The sequence below is a fragment of the Magnolia sinica genome, chromosome 14 (genome assembly GCF_029962835.1).
Source record: "Magnolia sinica isolate HGM2019 chromosome 14, MsV1, whole genome shotgun sequence".
Classification (NCBI taxonomy): Eukaryota; Viridiplantae; Streptophyta; class Magnoliopsida; order Magnoliales; family Magnoliaceae; genus Magnolia; species Magnolia sinica.
In genome coordinates, this window is record NC_080586.1 from 3,920,899 (window position 1) to 3,942,938 (window position 22,040).

General features: G+C 42.4%; 2 protein-coding genes and 1 non-coding gene across 3 annotated transcripts; 1 reads left to right on the forward strand and 2 right to left on the reverse strand.

The window, feature by feature from the left end:
• Positions 1-1,680: 1,680 nt before the first annotated feature.
• On the forward strand, positions 1,681-1,787 carry LOC131226552 (small nucleolar RNA R71). Its single transcript, XR_009161926.1, has one exon. It is a non-coding gene; the product is annotated as a small nucleolar RNA R71 (small nucleolar RNA).
• Positions 1,788-9,767: 7,980 nt separating this feature from the next.
• On the reverse strand, positions 9,768-11,034 carry LOC131225982 (peroxidase 5-like). Its single transcript, XM_058221611.1, has 2 exons — positions 10,825-11,034; positions 9,768-10,735 (listed from the first exon to the last, which is right to left on the reverse strand). The coding sequence occupies exons 1-2, from the start codon at positions 11,032-11,034 to the stop codon at positions 9,959-9,961; spliced, it is 987 nt and encodes a 328-aa protein (XP_058077594.1). The 3' UTR covers positions 9,768-9,958.
• A 5,433-nt stretch (positions 11,035-16,467) lies between these two features.
• LOC131225985 (peroxidase 5-like) lies at positions 16,468-17,556 on the reverse strand. The gene is made up of 2 exons (XM_058221617.1): positions 17,334-17,556; positions 16,468-17,244 (listed from the first exon to the last, which is right to left on the reverse strand). The coding sequence occupies exons 1-2, from the start codon at positions 17,541-17,543 to the stop codon at positions 16,468-16,470; spliced, it is 987 nt and encodes a 328-aa protein (XP_058077600.1). The 5' UTR covers positions 17,544-17,556.
• Positions 17,557-22,040: the final 4,484 nt, after the last annotated feature.

Genomic DNA, 22,040 nt, shown 5'->3' on the forward strand with positions numbered 1-22,040 from the left:
CTCCCTAATCATGTCATCATCAAAGTCATGGGAGTGGGCCAGGCACGTCTCTAGATGGTCAGAGGATAAGGTCAGAGGTGTCGTATCTTCCACGAAAGAGTCAATCATGTTAATGTCGTGGAAATCGTCATCATCCTCTGAGTTGCTGCCGTTATTGAAAAAATGTTTGACTCCAATGTCAAATTTCCAAAAGACATAGTCATGATACCATTCCTGCAATTGATAATTGCATTTGACGTGGCAAGGAATGGGCGACCAAGAATGACAGGAATCTGAGTGCTCATGTTATTGATGGATTCAGTGTCCAGGATGATAAAGTCTACAGGGTAGTAAAATCTATCAACTTGGACCAACACATCCTCAATTATCCCTCTTGGTACACGAACAGAGCGATCAGCAAGTTGTAGTGTGGTTAGGGTGGGTTTTAATTCACCCAAACCTAACTGTTTGTATACCGAGTAGGGAATCAAATTGACGCTCGCTCCTAAGTCAAGAAGTGCGTGATCAATTCGATGGTTCCCGATTACACATGATATGGTTGGGCTACCGGGATCCTTGAATTTCTGCGGCACGTCTTGCTTCAGGATGGCACTCACTTTCTCAGTCAAGAAGATTTTCTTTTGAATAATTTTCCGTCGCTTGGTCGTGCATAAGTCTTTTAGGAATTTGGCATATGAAGGTATCTGTTTAATGACATCAAGCAGAGGAATGTTGACTTTCACCTGTTTCAACACCTCTAGAATATCCTGAGAGTTAGAGAGAGGTTTTGGTGAAACCAACCGTTGGGGGAATGGAGCAAATGGCTTCTCTAGAAGTTCCGGTTCCACTTTTTGTGGGACATCACTGGATCCATCATTGTTGTCCTCTTTTGGTTCTTGAGGCTTTTCGGGCCTAACCGGAAGAGTTTTATCAATGATCTTCCCACTCCTAAGAGTGGTGATAGATTTAGCATGTCCCATCTGATTTGAAGAGCTGGGATCATTATTCTCGTACTGCGGTTTAGGATTGGGGAGAGGTTGTGCAGGAAGCATCCCCTTTTCTATAACCGTCATACGAGAATCTATTTTTTGCATAAAATCTGTGATTCCCCGCATTGCCTGAGCCAGCTCTTGTATGGGATTTTGAACCGGTTCCTCTTGAGGTTTCACTTGATTTGGATTTTGATTGAAGAAACCTGGAGGAGTCGCCGTTTGTCCATTCCTCCAACTAAAGTTTGGATGATTTTTCCAGCCAGGATTGTATGTGTTGGAGTTAGGTCCAGTAAAAGGTCTTTGATAGTTATTTACGGCATTGGCTTGTTCATTCAACACTCCTCGAAAGGCAGGTATTGTAGGATAGTTTTCAGTTGTGTGAATGTTGCAATCACAGATGCCGCAAACACTTTCATTGACCTTATCCTTCTTTCCTTCCATGGCCTCAACTTTCCTTATGAGCGTAGTCACTTTACACTTGAGATCATCCTATAATCCACCTTTCTCCTTTAATTGAGTCGGCCTAGACGTGGTGTTTGATTTTGGGTAATAGTCCCAAGATTGTGTTTTTTCAGCCAAACTGTCGAGGTAGTCCCATACCTCGTCGATATCTTTATTAATGAACTCTCCATTACACATTGTCTCGACCATTTGGCGCATGGAAGATGTCAGTCCATCATAGAAAAAATTTGTAATGCGCCACGTTTCAAATCCGTGTTGTGGGCATGAACTGACCAAATCTTTGAACCTTTCCCAACATTGGAAGAATGTTTCATCTTCCTTTTGGGCAAAGTTCATGATCGCTTTTCTGAGGGTAATCGTTTTATGATGGGGGAAGAATTTTTTTATGAATTCCCTCTGCATATCGTTCCATGTGCCAATGGATCTAGGACGCAGTGAATGTAACCACGTCTTAGCTTTCTCTTTTAAGGAAAAGGGAAAGAGTTTCAGCCTAATTGTATCCTCAGATACATTAGGAAAACATAATGTAGCTATAATCTCATCGAACTCTTTCAAGTTAAATATGGACTTTCTGATTCAAGTCCATGGAATTTGGGAAGGAGTTGGATAACTCCTGGCTTGATGTCCATTTGTCCTGTATTTTCAGGAAAAATCATGCATGAGGGCATACTCACTCCCGCCGGTTGTAGATAATCTCGTAAAGTACGAGGCGGGGGTGCCTGTTGCACCTCATTCTCATCTTAGGTATCCTCCACCCTGGGTGGAAGTAGAGGAGGTTGGTCTTCAGCCATAACCTCAGTTAACTCAGGGGATTTCGAGCGGTGTCTAGTCCTGCGATGGATAGTCAACCCCTCAACCAATCCTCCTTCAGTCAAGAGACGTCGAGTGTCGTCACGGGCCCACTTGGGCATGAAAAACACTCGCAGCCCTCAATTAAAAACCTAATCCTAAGAAAGGAAAAGAAAATCTAGAAAGAAAGAGAGAGTTGGAAAGAAATTACCAAATTGGAGTCCTAAGTTAAAAACCTGCAAAATAAAACAAAAATAAGTTAGATTCTTAAAAAGAGAAGAATGATACTTTAAAAGAAAAATAACAGTAACTTAATTTCTAAAAGAAGGTATTCTTTAAAGAAAAGCAGAAATTTCTAAAGTAAACTAGGAAAGTCCTATACTAGAAAGCAAATTACTAAAAAAAACTGGAAAATAGAAAGTAGGGAAGGAGTGTACCGAATTAGAGATTTCTATCTTAAAGGCCTACAAAATAGGAAGGTTAGTTTCTAAACAAAAATTCTAAAAATAAATTAAGAAACAAAATTAAATTCTAAAAGTGTTAGAATTAGAAAGTTACTAAAATAAAACAAAAATAGAAAGTTGATTTCTAAGAAGTGAAAGAAATAACAAAAACTCTAAAAATAAACTATTTCCTACAGAAGGGAGGATACTAGAATTAGAAAATTTCTAAAATTTAAACCCTAATTCTAAAAATATGAAAAAGTAGAGAGATTAGGAAGGAATTACCAATTTAGAAACTTATGTCCAGATCCTATAAAACAGGAAACAAGTTAAGTTCTAAAAATAGAATAAAGTAAAATAAAAACTTCTATCCGAAAGTAAGTAAAATCCTAATCCTAACTTAATTCTAAAACTAATTAATTTCAAAAAAACGTAACCGTCAGTCCCCGGCAACGGCGCCAAAAACTTGTTCACTCCCCAAGTATAGGGTTGTGATGTAGTAATAACTCGGTAAGACCGAGGTCGAATCCACAGGGACTGATACCTGTACGTTATCTGAAACCAAGTAGAACTAGAACTAGACTAAGATGTGATCTAAACCAAATAGAATTTAAGAAATAATTGTGGAAGAATTATCTAAGACTTTAAGGAATTCAGAGAAAGGGACTAGGGATTCAGAGGATCCACTTGTAGGGATCAGGGAGATCGTATGCCAGGATCACAAATTATGGAAATTTACTGAACTGCCATTGATATAGGTTTCAAGAGATGAAAGGTGTATATGAATTAGAATGGATTCCATCACCAAACCATGCCCAGGAGACAAAGCAAACAACAGAATTAATCTAATTATCAATCAATCAACATGCCATGAAGGTCAGGAAAGTACTGTCATCCTACCATGCCCATGGGACAATGATGAACAACAGGGCTTCCTGACTTCATAAATATAAAAAGAGGAAAGGAATATTTAAAGCCATTGCAAGCCCATTGTAATTTCAGTCACAACATGCCATTAAAAACTAAAAATATTCCCATAAAATTAAGTCAAAAATAATCTCTTCAATCTTAATCAAAGGGCACCAGCAACATCTCTCCCATCAGGCTACAAGCTTCACCCCTTAGCCCTAGCTAAGAGGTTTAGCCGAGCATGATATGGGTTAAATTCCAACTAAAAAGAAGAAGAAGGAAAAAAAACATTAAAGGAAAATAAAAGAAAAAGGAAAACCTCTTTCTTCCACTCTCCTCAACCGGCTCCTCTTTTCCTCTCCCAAGCTCTCTCCGAAAAGCCAAGCTCCTCTCCACGCTGCTTCACGTCTCAGCCACGTCCAGCAGAAAATCCACAGCCGCTGTTTCTCTCCAGCAGCCTTAGCAAAGAGAACCAGCTGCTGCTGTCTAGCCTCAAAACTCAGCCTCCTTGAACGCTCCAACCTTCAAAACCGAGCATCCACGCTGCCAGCTCTCACGTCCCCAGCCGAAGAGACGTCCTCCCCCGTTTATAGAACTGTCCTCTCGCGAGCTCCTGCAGAGTCCTACCAGAAACAGGTTGCGGCGACAGTCCTCTCGCGGCCAGCTATTCAAATCGCGTTTGTATGCGTAGTGAAACGCAAAACATCTTGTGTTTGGATCGAGATTTTGGACGACTGATCGTCCAAAATCAGAATCGGACTCCTTGGAGGTGGTCACGGCTCCCTGTTGATGAGAATGAACGATTTGGATTGCTGATCCGATCACCGTCCTGATCACCGAACATCCTGGAAGTCCCGGTTGCGCATAACAGGGCATGCGCGGTTCTTGCACTGGGATGTTGGTGGAGGCCATGAACGATGCTGGAGAGCAAATCCACTCCGTCAGTTGAATTCGCCTCGGAATTCCGGTCGGAGATGGACGGTTTTGGTTGTCCGTTGATGCGGCCCATTGAATTGCAACTCAGCCGTCCATCCTGCGTTTAAACAGAGACCCACGCACATATGCGTGTATGGGTTTGAAGAAACCCCTCTTGTACGGTCGGTTGGCTCCTCTGGAATGACTGGACGGTCCGGATTATCGAAATGAGGCGCGAGTGGGGCCCACATCGAGCGCCCGTCGAAACAGTATCGGTCGATGTTTCCTTTCGCAACAGGGACTTCGGTCAGCGAGTGTTTTGACCGGACTCTCCGTCCGGTGCATGGCTCGTGCACCTGTACCCGATGTACATGCAATGTACATCTGGGTCCATCGTAATGTTCGAGAGACATCTGTACCGTCCATCCATTCTGTCATATTCTATAAACCGTCCATACCAATTTTGAAGTATATTCAGATATCAGGCGGGCCCCACATAATGATTAAAGGAGCTGATCTGTCCGTTGGGCTACTTCCACAGTGATCCAGGAGCTGAAATTTAACGTGTACGGTTCATTTATGGTCTTCAGGCCACGTATGAAGTTTCGAACTGATCAGATGGTGGGAACCCTATGATCTTGCATTCTGGACACTTTTCAGGCCACTTGAGCTTCACTTCCTTGATTTTCTTGGGTCCCTGATGTGTAATTCTTTTGATCTTGAGTCTCTGGAGTCCGTCCCACGTTTTGGTGTCATTAGAGCATTAAGTCCATGCTTTAAGTACCCATTTCGGTCCAGGTTCGTACATACACTCTGCATTATAAACACGATTAATCAGGCCATTAAGCAGTATCATGCGTGTAAATCTATGCAATAAATGGGTCTGATATGCAATATTTGACCCTCAACACCATCAACGGTTGGAAGTAAGAGCACCGGTTTCTGCCGATGATCATAGGAACGCCTAGATAAGAGAATGGGGCGGAGGAACCACGAATGCCGAGGATTCCTTCGATCTGTCTTGTTCTGCAAGGAGGGAGAGAGTGAGCATGGTAGAAGCAGCTCTTTGAGAGGTTTATCTTTTGGCCAGAAGTGGATTGGTAGGCTGAAAGGAAAGCATTTGTAGCCATAATAGAAGATCTACCCCCATTTAGGAAGAGCACCATATCGTCGGCATAAAGGAGATGTGTAACTTGTTTGCATCCTCGTTTCAGCTTGAAAGGGGAGCATGCGCTAGTAGAAACCAGATGGGAGAAACCTCTGCCAAGGACTTCCGCAACAATTATGAAGAGGTTGGGGGAAAAGGGGTCCCCCTGACGCAAACCCCTAGAAGATTTGAAGAACCCAACACCTTCCCCGTTAATCAAGACAGACATCCATACATTGTTCCAACATTTCTCCACCATCCTAATCTAAGAATTCCCGGACCCGAAACGTTTAAGGACCCAAATCAGGAAATCTCATTCAATTCTATCGTTTGCCTTTTCCATATCAAGTTTAAGGATGATGTTGCCTCCTCGAACTTTACGACCTATATCCCAGTAGATCTCCTGCCCCAATGCAATACTCTCTGCAGCGATCGATCTACCTTTAACGAAGGCCCCTTGTTCCGTCAAAATTAACCTTGGGAGCAGAGCGGCAAGTCTTGTGGCAATGACCTTGGCAAAGATTTTATAGACACAGTTGCATAAACTAATTGGTCTAAAATCTGAGAATCTCTTCGGGCCGCTACCTTTGGGATCAAGCAAATGAGAGTAGTGGTGAATGCTCAAGGGAAAAAGCCCCCCCTGAAACAGATCACTAATAGCTAGGAGAATGTCCTCACCCATACTATCCCAGCTACCAGCGAAAAAGGCACCAGAGATCCCATAGGACCAGGGGCGCCATCAGCCAGGATAGCCATGATGGCGTCCTTGACCTCTTCCAACGTGGGTAGGCTCATCAGGAAGTCGTTGTCTGTGGGAGTTAGCAAGGAAGGGATGTTTGCCAGGAGGTGATCATTGTGGGTGTGATACTCGAACTGAAAGAGCTTTGAGAAATGCTTAATTTCAGCGAACTTGATCACAGCAAGGTCTGACGCGGAAGACTGAGGATCGAGCAAGATGAAGGGACACACAGGTTTCAATGTTGTGTACATATCAACCAAGCAATTCATTAGGTGAGCCCCACTCGGGATGAAGGGACACACAGGTTTCAATTTTAGATATTATTAATGTACATAACTCCTCCTATTGTCCCAACTGAATTTTGGATCAAGATGCTTCTTAATCATTATGGTGTGTACATGAGAGGAGTCGCACCAAATTCGTGGTTTGGATTCCAAATACACATCACGTGTAGTCTCCACACATCTCGAACGCACAAGATCATTGACACCTTTTAAACATATCCAAGGCCAAGTTCTAAAGGCTATTGAGCATATCCTTGTTGAGGGTCGACTATTGCATATTAGACCCCAATTACTACCTGAATTTATGAACATAACATCGCTTAACGGTTTATTTTAATCGTGTTTGTGATGCAAGGTGAATTAAGGAGCGTGGACTGGAAAGGATGCTAAAAGCATGGATTTAACGCTTAGGCATCACCAAGGCATTGGACGGGCTCCATGGGACCAAGATCGAGGATTTACACGCCGTAGATTAGAGAAATTCCAGCCACTCATCTTAAACAGGCCTAAAAGACGTCCAGAATGTAAGATCATAGGGTTCCCACTATCTGATCGGCTTGAAACTCAATATGTGGCCTGAAGACCATAAATGAACCGTACAAGTCGAATTTCAGCTCCTAGATCACTGTGAAAGTGGCCCAACTGACAGATCAGCCACCAAAACAGTGATATGGGGCCCACCTGTTATCTGGATATGCTTCAAAGTTAGTCTTGACAGTTTAAATGATATGACAGAATGGATGGACGGAGCGGATTTCATGAAAACATCAAGGTGGGACCCAGTTCACGTGAGTGAGAGTGCAAACTGTCGGTGCACTCACATTGCACCGAGTCAACAAAGCAGTCGACCGAAATTTCCACCCGATCCCGTGTCCATTGCTGCAAACGGAGAACAGAGGATCGCTGTATGATCCCTGTGGGCCACCATGTGGACCTATAAGCTTAATCTGAGCCGTCCATCGAATCCCAACGGGTCGTCTGAGCCAAGAACAAGAGGAAAATCCAAAAGAAACGCAGAAGGAGAAAATCCAACTCTCCAAACGGAAGATTGACGGTTTTAAGAAAATCCTGTGGTCCTCATCAACAGAAGGCAAAAAAAAAATACATATTTCTAACCGAAATTCCGAGATGAATCTGGTGGCCGATGTGGATTTCCTAAAAGTCAGCTGAAGTGGGCCCCACCATCAACACAACGCAAGAAATTGCGCAAGCCTCTGCGTCCGTGAAAACTGACGTCGGTGGGGCATTATTCGATCTTGGCGGTGATCGGATTAGCAATCTAGACCGTCCATCATGCTACTGGGATGATTTCGATCAGATCCCCAGGCTTTCCACCGTGGAGCAGGTTGTATCTTCAACCATAAGACGGGTCGACAGGGGCTGGGGTAGATTTAACTCCACATTGTAAGATGGGTCGTAAATGGAGATTCAGGCCGATCAAGGCCGTTCAACCCTGAGCAAGGAGGGGACTGACCACTCCCAAGAAAGCTGATTAGTAGATTTAGTCGGCACAAGTATGGATTTCAGTTCGGGCGCAAGTTCCTTTCGGGAAATTACTGCGCCAAAAAAACGCAGTGCGTAGAGCGTTCTAGAAGGTGCGCTGCACCTTATAAAAAAGCCTGGCCAACCATAGAATAGGGGATTGAAAAGGAGGCATCAGATCGAAGCTGGGAACTTTCTGACGTGCATCAAAAGGAGGAGAGAGAGTAGAGGAGAGAGTTTGTTTCTGATTGCTTTCTTTTTGTTCAAGTTCTAGCCCTTTCATGGCTAGCTAAACCTCTTAGCTAGGGCTAAGAGGTGAAGCTTGTAGCATGATGGGAAGACTCTATGGCTTTGATTCATTACTAAACTGATGTTGATCTTGGTTTGATTTTAAGGAATACCTTTAGTTTTAATGGTTTGTTGTGACTGAAATTACAATAGATCTGCAACGGCTTTGAGTATTTCCTTTTCATTATTGTGATTATGCAGTTAGGAAACCTTGTTGTTCACCATCGCCCCTTGGACATGGTTGGATGATGGAACTCTTCCTAACATTCATACATCACTCAGATTGGCTGTGAATTGGTTTAATTCTGTTGTTTGCTTTGTCTCATGGGCATGGTTTTGTGATGGAATACATTCTAATTTACACCCGTTTGATCTCTTGAAACTTAGATCAAATAAAGTTAAGAATTGATTTTCAGGTTACACCTTCCAACTGGATGAAGATGGGACTCGAAGTCCAGTTGAGTTCATGAATCGACCGTAGATCTCCCTGATCTCTACAAGTGGATCCTCTGAATCCCTAGTTTCTTACCTCTGAATTCTTTAAGTTTTATATTAATCTTTCTCCATTATTCATCAATTTATATTTGATTTAGATTTCATCTTAGGCTAGTTCTATTTCTACCTAGTTTCAGATTACGTACAGGTATCAGTCCCTTGGGATTCGACCTCGGTCTCATCGAGTTTATTACTACATCACAACCACATACTTGGGGAGTGAACAATCCTTCGAATAGTCAAAGAGAGAGAAAGTCGGTCGCTAATTTGTTCATGGCTAAGATGGATCGAAAAAAAGAAGGCAAGAAGAATCAAATACACTTCCACCATGATTTTTAGAAATTTAGAATTTTCACTTGAAGTTTTCTGCCTGTTTCGACAGGTCCACAAGATCTGATCAACCGGTTGAAATCTAGTTCAACAAGTTGACAGATCGAAAATCACCAAATTTTCAGTTTAAATCTTTAAACACTTTTTAGTTGTTTCGACCTGTCAACTCGATTGGTCGACAACAAGTCAACTGAAGCAAAAAATTTACACGATTTTCTGAATTTATTTCCTAATTTGATTAACCCCTTGATTGCATTTTTAAGATTTGTTTAGAGTTATTTAAAGGTGTTAAACTCATTTTTATCAAAAATTCAATCAATAAACCTCTTAGAAATTATCTTATTTCTCTCTTGGATTCGAGAAATCTCTTATGGATTCAAGAGAGCCTTGCAGATTCAAGGCGTGTATCACTCGAGGAAGACAATGCTCGACCTCATCGCTTCCTCCCCTGAGAGAGAGAGAGAGAGAGAGAGAGAGAGAGAGAGAGAGAGAGAGAGAGATTTGCTTATAAAAATTCAATTCCATAGAAAAACAAGAAACAAGACACAACTTGGATTACATGAAAAACAAATGCTCCATGTGGATCTTACCAACTAATTTACACTTGGATTCTCTTTTAACAAATCAAAGATATATTCAAAAGAATGAAAGAATAGTAAACAATATTTCAATTCAAATTCAGCAATTCCAATCTTTGGAATGACTCAAAAGTTCACAGCCCTACAGTTCATCCTGATCTCTCCTTGGTAGCCGGTCAGCACGTCGATGGACCCCATGTGCACCATGGCCGCTGCAAATTTTGTAGCCCATGCTGACTGATGCTTCAAATTGTTCCTCACCATTCTCGATGTTGAGGGGCTAGTAAGTAGTGTTTGATCTGACTCCAATACTCCTCTATGGTGCTTCAAATTCTGGTAGTACTTGTTATCCAGGCGATTCGGTGTTGCCATGTCAAGCTGCACAGTAGGATCTTGACCGTTTCTAGTAGTTGAAGGGGGACACCTGGTTTTTAAGTAGGCTGCGAACTTGCGGTCCATTGAAGGATCTTGTGGGTGTGTTGCATTGAAGGAGTAGAGGCGATTCACGAAGGAAGAACAATGAGAAACACCGATGGAGTGGGCCCCAGAGAGTGTCACCATTTCATCCAGAGACAACCCTTTTCTCTCAAAATTCTCCTTGAGTTGCTGGGCATTGAAGGAAGGTGGGGGAACATTTTGACCGACTTCAGCTTCAATAGAGACTCTTCCATCGCGGCGGCCTGCTGGCACGGCATAGTCAATGCCACCAAGCTTGTAGGCACTATCACGAGCCGCAAAGGCAATGATGTCGGAGCAGGAGACAGTATGTGGGCATTGAGCCTCAATCCTAGCCTTTGCTTCATCGATCACTTCGAATCCACGTAGGCTTGGATTGTTGGCCGGATGCTGTTTCTCAGAAGGGTTTCCAGGCGTCGAATCGAGTAGGACCGAACCATCACAGCCCTGTAACAAATAGAGTACAAATACACAAGGTTGGTACCACCTCCATAACAGTAACAACAACATCTCTTAGCTCTGAAAAGAACACTTACCCTAACAAAGCAATCATGGAAATGCATCCTAATTAGGCCGGCGCCAAGTCCCGGGTTCTGCATAATGGCTTTGCTTACTGTTTGTCGGACGATCGCCTCCGCTGACGGGCATGTATATTGGTAGTGGTTCACTTTCAATGATGCTGATGAGATATGGGTCATGGCCAAGATAGCAAGGAAGAAGAAGAGGCAAGTATTCAACATGGCCATTTGGAGAGAGAGAGAGAGAGAGAGAGAGAGAGAGAGAGAGAGAGAGAGAGGTGTAGATGGCTCAAAAGCTCACGGGGAGAGAGAGAGACAGAGAGAGGTGTGGATGACTGTAGAGAGAGAGAGAGAAAGAGGTGTGGATGGCTCAAAAGCTCACGGGGGGTTCGGTTTTATAAGCAGTAGGAAATGAAGTGCGTCAAGGCTGACTTGGTAAATGACAAGCGGTCGCATTGCTTACTCGTTCTTCAGTATGCATTGCGGAGGTTTACTACTTCCGCACGCTTGTATATCCGTACATGAGGTTTGATAATTCCTCGTGCGTGTAGATCCATACACGTTCAAGCTACACTAAGCATGCAGATGTGAAATATATACGTGTATAAAATCTGAGCTTTCTTTGGGATTGGAAATAATTCTTTGATATTGTGATTTAAAAAATAAGATAATTTCACTCTTCTAGTGGGCCAGCCACGAATAAAAACCTTTTCTCAGCCATTCATTTGTTTTGATAAGATTTGGCCCACTGGAGGTGTGAAATGATTTGATTTTTACGCTAGATGAAATTTATAGCTCGCCTTGTGATACAGAATCTCGCGTGTGCATATGTTGGGCTCTACACGCGTGTAGTATTAAAAAACCCCGTATTCATGACCTTTTGGCATTAATACTTTAATGAATACTTTAATGTACTCAAGACTTCAGTGATAGTTTGAGTTTGTGACCATCTTTAGATGTGGGTCGCACGAGTCAATCCAGACCATCCAAGTTGTAGGGCCCATCGTAGATGGATTATTGCTTAAAAGTTACATTGATTAAACGAAACTGGCCTGACTATGGAAGGGGCTGTTAAAAACGTAATTGTTCATCCAAACTTATATCTAAAATTCAGATGGTTAAGCTCGTTAGATCAAGGATATTTTTGGCCTATGCTACACATGGAGTATATATAACTATTCCTGACGGTTTGGATTACTGGAAATGCATGCCACGTATCCGTTGGATGTATTACTTCTATTTCTTTTTAAAATGTGGTGAACCATATATCATCGAATTCCCACTGATTCAGAGACAGTGCGTTGCACACAGTCTGAATATTATAACAGTGTCGCAGAGGATAGCAAAGGCAGTTGAAAATGTCTCCATTGAGGGTAGCTAAATTTTGGTTTGCAATGCGAATGTTGCACGTTACCCATTCATTATAAGCGGGGTACACATATACATCAATCCAGGCCGTCCAAATCATACGTCCAGTTGTGGATGGAGGATGGCCCCAAAATCAGAATAATTTGATTTCTTAGCCATCTTATGCCTCCCATTGAATTTGGACTCTTTATGTTTTCCTCAATATTTGTCCACTTGAAGACCATAAATTGGACAGTGAGGATCAAAAGATCATTGAAATTTTGGTCTATGGTCATTTCATGGGTGGATCATGTTCTGAAAATAGCACTGTAGAAATAGACCAGCGTCTTTTCTCCCGTTGCACTTGCCACCAGCTTTTCCTATCTATTTCCTCATTTGCTAGTCTTCTATTAGACAGGACCACCATCACCATGTGGACCATACTTATGAGGGTGGATCTTCCATAGTCTGCGACATTTGTATGGAATCAAGCCCGTTTAAAAGGGTTGGTCAATTATGAAAGTAGGGCACACCAAACGTCAGATCAATCCAACAAGCACTTGCCCCACCACCAAAATTTGAAAGTTTTTGATGGTTATTCATTATTTTCTATAGTGTGGCCCACCTTATGATTTAATAGGCCTGATTATTGTCACAAGTCCTATTATCATGGTGGGGCTCACTCATTATAAAGATTGGATCATGTACGAATGACACATTGGGCAACACCACAGAAAACATTAATGAAAAGCTGCCCAGAAAACCTCTAATTAGAGCAGCTTGAGTTTTGAAGCATCTCAATTTCAATGGACAAAGATCCTTTCTGGATGTCATGAATATATCAAAGTCGGCCCATCCAATAGTTGTAAAATAAGCTTATTCCACAGACCTTCTACAATGCAAACCATAGTATGCAGACTGAGTCTTGTGCTCCAAAACAGTGATTGTATTTTATTACTAGAAAAACAGCAACAGGTAAACCTTATCATTGTCCATCAACATCGATGGTGATAGGGTGATGGCCCAACTTTGACTTTTAAAGTGTTCAGTTGAATCGAGTGGGGTGACTCAGTCATGTTGATTTCTCCGTTCGTTCAGCCTGGAAGTTACTAAGATATTCCTCCCCACCGACCCACTGAGCTAAATGGATCTAGCTTCACAACCTCCCTCCGAAATTCACCATCTTCATGCGGAGGGCCTTTCACAAGGCTTTATCCGTTGACACCAGAGTCCAAGAGAAAGGCATTGCCATGGCTTTTAGATGCAGATGCTATCTGCAAGGTATGAATGTGTATCCCCATCAGGAATCACTCCCCCACCTCTTCCTTTTTGGCCGTCATGCGTAGGCTCTATGGACGATATGCGGCTCGATGTGTGGAATCCCTCCCTTGATCCAAAGCTCGATTTTTGGCAAATTGTGCCATTGGAGGAATGCTTCAGCTCCTGGAGCAACATCCAGATCGTTCAGATGTCTGTTGCCCATCCTCATTCTGTGGGAGATATGGCGTGCCAGAAATGAAGCTGTCTATGAAAATTCCGCAATGATATTGACTACTTCAGTGGCCCGTGTCAGATGGTGGGGTAAACTAGTCCTGGGCACAGATTTAATGGTAGCTAGCAGCTGCAATTTCGGGGTGAGCTCCATAAAATCGTCTATTGGTCTTAATCGTTGTGACGTCACTCTGGTGAAGTGCAGTCAAATTAAATGTAGATGGGTCGGCGAGGGGTAATCCAGGTCATTCGGGAGGGGGTGGCATTTGCAGGAATGAAAACGGTTCCTTTGTGTTCAGCTTCTCCATAGGCTACGGGGTTAGATCTAATAACTTGGCTGAACTCCGCGCTATTCATGACGGGATGGTGCTCTGCTTGGGAAAAGGCTTCGACATAGTTATGGTTGAATCTGACTCAAAATTGGCTATTCAAAGTCTCACTAATCCCGCCAAGATCCCTTGGAAATGGAATCTTTGGCTGGCTCGTATTAATCATCTACGTCAGCTCGGTAATTTTGTATTCTCCCACATTCTCAGAGAAGGCAATGGGCCGGCTGATAGTTTGGCTCGGGAAGGGAGTCTCCTCCAACAGCCTGCGATCTATCTCTAATCCAGGCGTCTTCCTCCTACTGTCCGTGGTTTGATCTTTTTGGATAAGGTCGGATTAGGTGCGCTTAGACCGAATGCTTAACGTCAGATTTTTTTTTCTTCTTCTTTCTGGCACTGCGTGTAGATATGAGGTCGTTGTTCCTCTGTTTCATTCGGTCCTCACGTCCTTTTTGCCATGTGGGGCTGTTATAGCATGTGCAGATCGCTGTATAGCCTTTTCTTTTGAGAAATGAAAGTTCAGTTTTTAAAAAAAAAAAAAAAGCTGAGAATGAACCAAGTCTTGTGATATCACACAACTTCTGAAACCATACCACCTTTGCTTAGGTTTTCTTAGTCCAGATGTATGTATCAGTCATCTCATCTATAGTCCGGCTCATGCGCTAGAATGCAACACGTGCTTGAGAACCATGCCATCCTTCCAGCGGTTCTCATTGATTCAATGCTCTGGCCCGATCAAAAATCAGGCCGTCAACTCATCTCGTGGGACACAATCTAAAAGAGAAATTGACAGATGAAAAAACTTTGACCATGTTTTTTTTTTTTTTTTCCTGATTCTCATAGCTTCGGCTTAACATAGTGGCACACCTGTCGATCAAACCAACTTGATTTGCAGGTCAGGGAATCTGCACGGTGGGACCCACATGGTAGAGAGCTTAGATCCAACATGAGGTCAGGTTGTACCAATTTGTGAGGTGGGCCGCAAACGTACATTTAAGTCAAATCTTGATTAAGATGGTGTAGTCCGCCAGAAAATGCACATCTCAGTTTTCGCCCTAGGTCATGATCTATATGATGCATCCTACCCATTTTGCATGGCTCAGACGCCATTTGCAAGTGATGCACCGTCAAGAAAGGAGATGTTGTATCATGAGAATTGTGAAAGTTCAAATGCAACGCTGCATAGTTAAATGGATCCGTTTTAAAAAGATTGACAACATTTGTTCCGACATGTGTGGGCCCAACCATATTGTATGAGTGCCATCCAACCCATCCATTTTATGATTGGCCTATATGGGAAAATTCTGCCTGATCCATAACCCAGGTGGGGCACACAAAAGGGAACGATGGGATAATAGGGAGGTGGATGCCCTCCATAGAAACGTCCAATGAAATGTGGGGTTCACCATGTTGTGTATATATCAACCAAGCAATTCATTAGGTGAGCCCCACCCGGGATGAAGGAACACGCAGGTTTCAATTTTAGCCATTATTGTACGTAACTCCTCGTGTTGTCCCAACTGAATTTTGGATCAAGATGCTTCTTAATCTTTATGGCATACACAAGAGGAGTCGCACCAAATTTGTGGTTTGGATTCCAAATACACATCACGTGTAGTCTCCACAAATCTCAAACACACAAGATCATTGACACCTTTTAAACATATCCAAGGCCAAGTTCTAGAGGCTATTGAGCATATCCTTCGAATAGTCAAAGAGAGAGAAAGCGGGTCGCTAATTTGTTCACGGCTAAGATGGATTGAAAAAAAGAAGGCAAGAAGAATCAAATACACTTCCACCATAATTTTCAGAAATTTAGAATTTTCACTTGAAGTTTTCTGCATATTTCGACTGGTCCACAAGATCTGATCGACCGGTCAAAATCTAGTTCAACAGGTTGACAGATCGAAAATCACCAAATTTTCAGTTTAAATCTATAAACACTTTTTAGTTGTTTAGACCTGTCAAATCGATTGGTCGACAACAAGTCAACTGAAGCAAAAAAATCTACACGATTTTCTGAATATATTTCCCAATTTGATTAACCCCTTGATTGCATTTTCTAAGATTTGTTTAGAGTTATTTAAAGGTGTTAAACTCATTTTTATCAAAAATTCAATCAATAAACTTCTTAGAAATTATCTTATTTCTCTCTTAGATTCGAGAAATCTCTTATGGATTCAAAAGAGCCTTGCAGATTCAAGGCTGTATCACTCAAGGAAGACAATGCTCGACCTCATTGCTTCCTCCCCTTCGTGAGAGAGAGAGAGAGAGAGAGAGAGAGAGAGAGAGATTTGCTTATAAAAATTAAATTCCATGGAAAAACAAGAAACAAGACACAACTTGGATTACTTGAAAAACAAATGCTCCATGTGGATCTTACCAACTAATGTACACTTGGATTCTCTTTTTACAAATCAAAGATATATTCAAAAGAATGAAAGAATAGTAAACAATATTTCAATTCAATTTCAGCAATTCCAATCTTTGGAATGACTCAAAAGTTCACAGCCCTACAGTTCATCCTGATCTCTCCTTGGTGGCCGGTCAGCACGTCGATGGACCCCATGTGCACCATGGCCGCTGCAAATTTTGCAGCCCATGCTGACTGATGCTTCACATTGTTCCTCACCATTCTCGATGTCGAGGAGCTAGTAAGTAGTGTTTGATCTGACTCCAATACTCCTCTATGGTGCTTCAAATTCTGGTAGTACTTGTTATCCAGGCGATTCGGTGTTGCCATGTCAAGCTGCACAGTAGGATCTTGACCGTTTCTAGTAGTTGAAGGGGGACACCTGGTTTTTAAGTAGGCTGCGAACTTGCTGTCCATTGAAGCATCTTGTGGGTGTGTTGCATTGAAGGAGTAGAGGCGATTCACGAAGGAAGAACAATGAGAAACGCCGATGGAGTGGGCCCCAGAGAGTGTCACCATTTCATCCAGAGACAACCCTTTTCGCTCAAAGTTCTCCTTGAGTTGCTGGGCATTGAAGGAAGGTGGGGGGAGATTTTGACCGACTTCAGCTTCAACAGAGACTCTTCCATCGCAGCGGCCCGCCGGCACGGCGTAGTCAATGCCACCAAGCTTGTAGGCACTATCACGAGCCGCGAAGGCAATGATGTCAGAGCAGGAGACAGTATGCGGGCATTGAGCTTCAATCCAAGCCTTCGCTTCGTCGATCACTTCAAAACCACGTAGGCTTGGATTGTTGGCCGGATGCTGTTTCTCAGAAGGGTTTCCAGGCGTCGAATCGAGTAGGACCGAACCATCACAGCCCTGTAACACATAGAATACAAATACACAAGGTTGGTACCACCTCCATAACAATAACAACAACATCTCTAAGCTCTTTAAAGAAAACTTACCCTAACAAAGCAATCATGGAAATGCATCCTAATTAGGCTGGCGCCAAGTCCCGGGTTCCGAGCAACAGCTTTGCTCACTGTCTGTCGTACAATCGCCTCCGCAGATGGGCATGTATATCGGTAGTGGCCCACTTTCAGTGATGCTGATGAGATATGGGTCATGGCCAAGATAGCAAGTAAGAAGAAGAGGCAAGTGTTCAACATGGCCATTTGGAGAGAGAGAGAGAGAGAGAGAGAGAGAGAGAGGTGTGGATGGCTCAAAAGATCATGGGGTTGGGTTTTATAAGCCATAGGAAATGAAATGCGTGAAGGTTTACTCGGTAAACCAAAAGCGGTCGCAATGTTTACTCGTTCTTCAGAGCATGCCGAAGTCTTCCACCATGCGAAGGACGAAAGAAGCAGACATTGCTGAGGTTTACTACTTCCGCACGCTTGTATATCCGTACATGAGGTTTGATAATTCCCATGCGTATAAACCCGTACACGTACGTTCAAGCTACATTACGCATGCATATGTGAAATACGTGTATAAAATCTGAGCTTTCTTTAGGGTTGGAAATAATTCTTTGATATTTTGATTTAAAAAATAAGATAATTTTACTGTTTTGTGGGCGACGGATAAAAGCCTTTTCCTAGCCATTCATTTGTTTTGATAAGATTTGGCCCACTTGGGGCGTGAAATGATTTAATTTTTAAGCTAGATTATCTAGAAATTTATAACTCACCTGATGGAAAGCTCCGATCTCTAAGACATGTCGCCTTGTGATACAGAATCCCTCGTGTGCATATATATAAGGAACCACACACGTGTAGTATTAGCAAACCCCTGTATTTCATGACTTTTTGGCATTAATACTTAAATGTACAGAAGGCTACAGTGATAGTTTGTGACCATCTTAGATGTGGGCCACACGAGTCAATCCAGACTATCCGAGTTGTAGGGCCCATCGTAGATGGAGTGTAGCTTAAAAATTATATTGATTAAACAAAACTGGCCCGACTATAGAAGGGGCTGTTAAAAACGTAATTGTTCATCTAAACTCATCTCTAAATTGCAGATGGTTAAGCTCGTTCGATCAAGTAGATTTTAGCTCTATGATACACCTGGAGTATATAGAACTATTCCGACGGTTTGGATTACTGGAAATGCGTGCCATGTATACGTTAGAAGTATTACTTTCATTTCTTTTTAAAATGTGGTGAACTATCATCGAAATCCCTCGGATTCGGAGACAGTGCATCGCACACTGTCTGAATAGAGGATCCCGACTCGTCTGAATATTATTTATACAATGTCGTGCGGAGGATAGCCAAGGTAGTTGAAAATGTCTCCGTTGAGGTTAGCTAGATTTTGGTTTGCAATGCAACTGTTGCACGCTATCCATTCATTATAAGTGAGGTACATATTTACATCAATCCAGACCGTCCAAATCATACCTCCAGCTGTGGATGGAGGATAGCCTCAAAATCAAAATAATTTGATTTCTTAGCCATCTGATGCCTTCCATTGAATTTGGACTCTTTATGTTTTCCTCAATAGCTGTCGACTTGAAGATGACAAATTGGACGGTGAGGATCCAAAGATTATTGCGATTTTGGTTTAAGTCCCATCTACATTGGTCTTTTGAGAATGAGATATAGGCATGCCAGGGTGGCTGAGTTGTCTTTCTGGTCGGGACGACCGGTTCTCTAGTGGTCCGGTCGAAACCGTGTAATTTTATTGAGAAATTTCCAACTGTACAACCAGTATATAGCGCACAACCTTTTTAACCCCACCTGCTTTTTACCTTCCAAGAATAATCCCCAGCTGTACGGCCCATTTATCAGGTCGAAAATGCCCCTGCTTTCCTTCCCGAGGCGGATCGCCTGGTGCTCGATGACGAGCGCTTACGCACCTCGAACTCCGAGTTGTACGAACGGTTCAAAAGATATCAAAGTTACATGGGCCCCACAGTTATGTATTTATTATATCCACAACGTTCATCCATATTTCGAGATCATTTCGGAGCATTATCAAAAAAAAAAAAATCATACCCAAAGATCAACTGGACCACACCACAGCGAGCAGCGGGAAAATTGATTTTCATCGTTAAAAATTTTGTAGGGCCCACCATAACATATATTCTCCATCCAATCTATTCAGAAGGTCACAAAGACCTGTACGAAGAGGAAAAACAAATTTCATAATGATCCAAAACTTCTATGACCCATGAAAGGATTTCAATGGTAGACGTTCAATCCTCCACTACCTTTTACGGTGTGGTCCACTTAGCTACATCAGACTTATTTTTCGTCTCAAGCCTTAATACGAGTTCGCCAAATAGATGGACGGTTTGGATATAACACATACATCATAATGGGACCATAAACAGCGATAGGATTGCAACAGGGAAAAAGAAAAATAACAACCTGACCCGGTCGACTCGCTGTTCCACCAACCCGTTCGACCCCAACTCACTGTTTCACCTTTGAACTTTTTTATATTTTTATTTTTTTTTTACAAGGAGAACATTTTCTCTCCTACATTTTTCTCTAATATACATTTATATAAATATGTGTATATAAGCATATAAAAAAAAAAAATTCTCTCTTTTTATTCATTTCGTTCTTTACTCATTTAATAAACATATCTCTTAAACCAGAATGAGTTACTTGACATACCATATAGGATTTGGGGGTAGGAGATGCTACTTTATCTAACCAACCTACTTATTTTCCAAGATTCCATTAGGTCAATGGTCGAAAATTCATTTCATTTACTTCGTGGCCAATTTCAATCAGTTCGTAGTCAATTTCATTCATTTCATTTCACGTTCAATTCCATGCATTTCACGGTCAACTCCCTTCACTTTCACGGTCAATTCGCTTCAGTTCACGATCAATTCCATTCATATCACAGTCAATTCACTTCACTTCACGGTCAATTCCATGCATTTCACGGTCAATTCCCTTCACTTCACAGTCATTTCCATGCATTTCACGGTCATTCCCATCGATTCCATGTTGATTCACGGTCATTTCCACGCATTTCACGGTCAATTCCCTTCGCTTCATGGTCATTTCCACGCATTTCACGGTCAATTCACTTCACTTCACGGTCATTTCCATGCATTTCACGATCATTCCCGTCAATTTCGTGTTGATTCACGATCATTTCCATGCATTTCACGGTCAATTCCCTTCACTTCACGGTCATTTCCACGTATTTCACGATCAATTCACTTCACTTCACGGTCATTTCCATGCATTTCACGGACATTCCCGGTGATTCCGTGTTAATTCACGATCATTTCCCTTCACTTCACGGTCAATTCTCTTCACTTCACGGTCAATTCGCTTCACTTCACGGTCATTTTCATGCATTTCACGGTCATTCCCGGCGATTCCGTGTTGATTCATGGTCATTTCCACGCATTTCACGGTCAATTCCCTTCACTTCATTGTCATTTCCATGCATTTCACGGTCAATTCGCTTCAATTTACGGTCATTTCAATGCATTTCACTGTCATTCCAAACAATTCCGTGTTGATTCATGGTCATTTCCACGCATTTCACGGTCAATTCCCTTCACTTCACGGTCATTTCCATGCATTTCACGGTCATTTCGCTTCAATTCACGGTCATTTCCATGCATTTCACGGTCATTCCAAACAATTTCGTATTGATTCACGGTCATTTCCACGCATTTCACGGTCATTTTCCTTCACTTCACGGTCATTTCCATGCATTTCATGGTCAATTCGCTTTAATTCACGGTCATTTCAATGCATTTCACGGTCATTCCAAACAATTTCATGTTGATTCATGGTCATTTTCACGCATTTCACGGTCAATTCCCTTCACTTCACGGTCATTTCCATGCATTTCATGGTCAATTCGCTTCAATTCACGGTCATTTCCATGCATTTCACGGTCATTCCAAACAATTCCATGTTGATTCACGGTCATTTCCACGCATTTCACGGTCAATTCCCTTCACTTCACGATCATTTCCATGCATTTCACGGTCATTTCGCTTCAATTCACAGTCATTCCAAACAATTATGTGTTGATTCACGGTCATTTCCATGCATTTCACGGTCAATTCCCTTCACTTCACGGTCATTTCCACGCATTTCACGGTCAATTCGCTTCACTTCATGGTCATTTCCATTAATTTCACGGTCATTCCGGTGATTCCATGTTGATTCACGGTCAATTCCCTTCGCTTCACGGTCATTTCCACGCATTTCACGGTCATTTCGCTTCACTTCACGATCCATTCCGTTGATTCCACGTCACTTCGCGGTTTGTGGTTTCTCCTTGCGACCCAAGTTCTTCGATCTGCAGATGATGGCCCACCTTATCGCGTACTCTCATCCATTAACATCTCCTGCACCCCCATCTATATGTAAATTAGGCTCCTTGCTAGGCAGATGATGGCCCACCTCTTCCACTTGGAATCCTTCACCAGAACATGATGGCGACTCTTTATCTTTGAATCGATGGAGTGACATACGCTCCAATACATTACCATTTTCTTCTGCCCCTTCAAGAAAATCAAGACTCTTAATTGGTGGAATAACATGTCCTCTAAATCACTACCGTCTCCCTCCCCCCTTCATGTAAATAGAGATTCTCAATTGGAAGATGGCAGCCTACCTCCTCTACTTCAGATCTTCCACCAGATGATGAAACTGGCCCTTTCTCTATTGATGAAAATGATG

What these genes read in the sequence shown, in the direction of transcription:
- LOC131225985 (XM_058221617.1), bottom strand. Translation starts at nt 17,543, where the DNA reads ATGGCCATGTTGAACACTTGCCTCTTCTTCTTACTTGCTATCTTGGCC. An exon ending in TCCATGATTGCTTTGTTAGG is followed by an intron (nt 17,245 to 17,333) that starts GTAAGTTTTCTT and finishes TATGTGTTACAG; the next exon opens with GGCTGTGATGGTTCGGTCCT.
- LOC131225982 (XM_058221611.1), bottom strand. Translation starts at nt 11,034, where the DNA reads ATGGCCATGTTGAATACTTGCCTCTTCTTCTTCCTTGCTATCTTGGCC. An exon ending in TCCATGATTGCTTTGTTAGG is followed by an intron (nt 10,736 to 10,824) that starts GTAAGTGTTCTT and finishes TATTTGTTACAG; the next exon opens with GGCTGTGATGGTTCGGTCCT.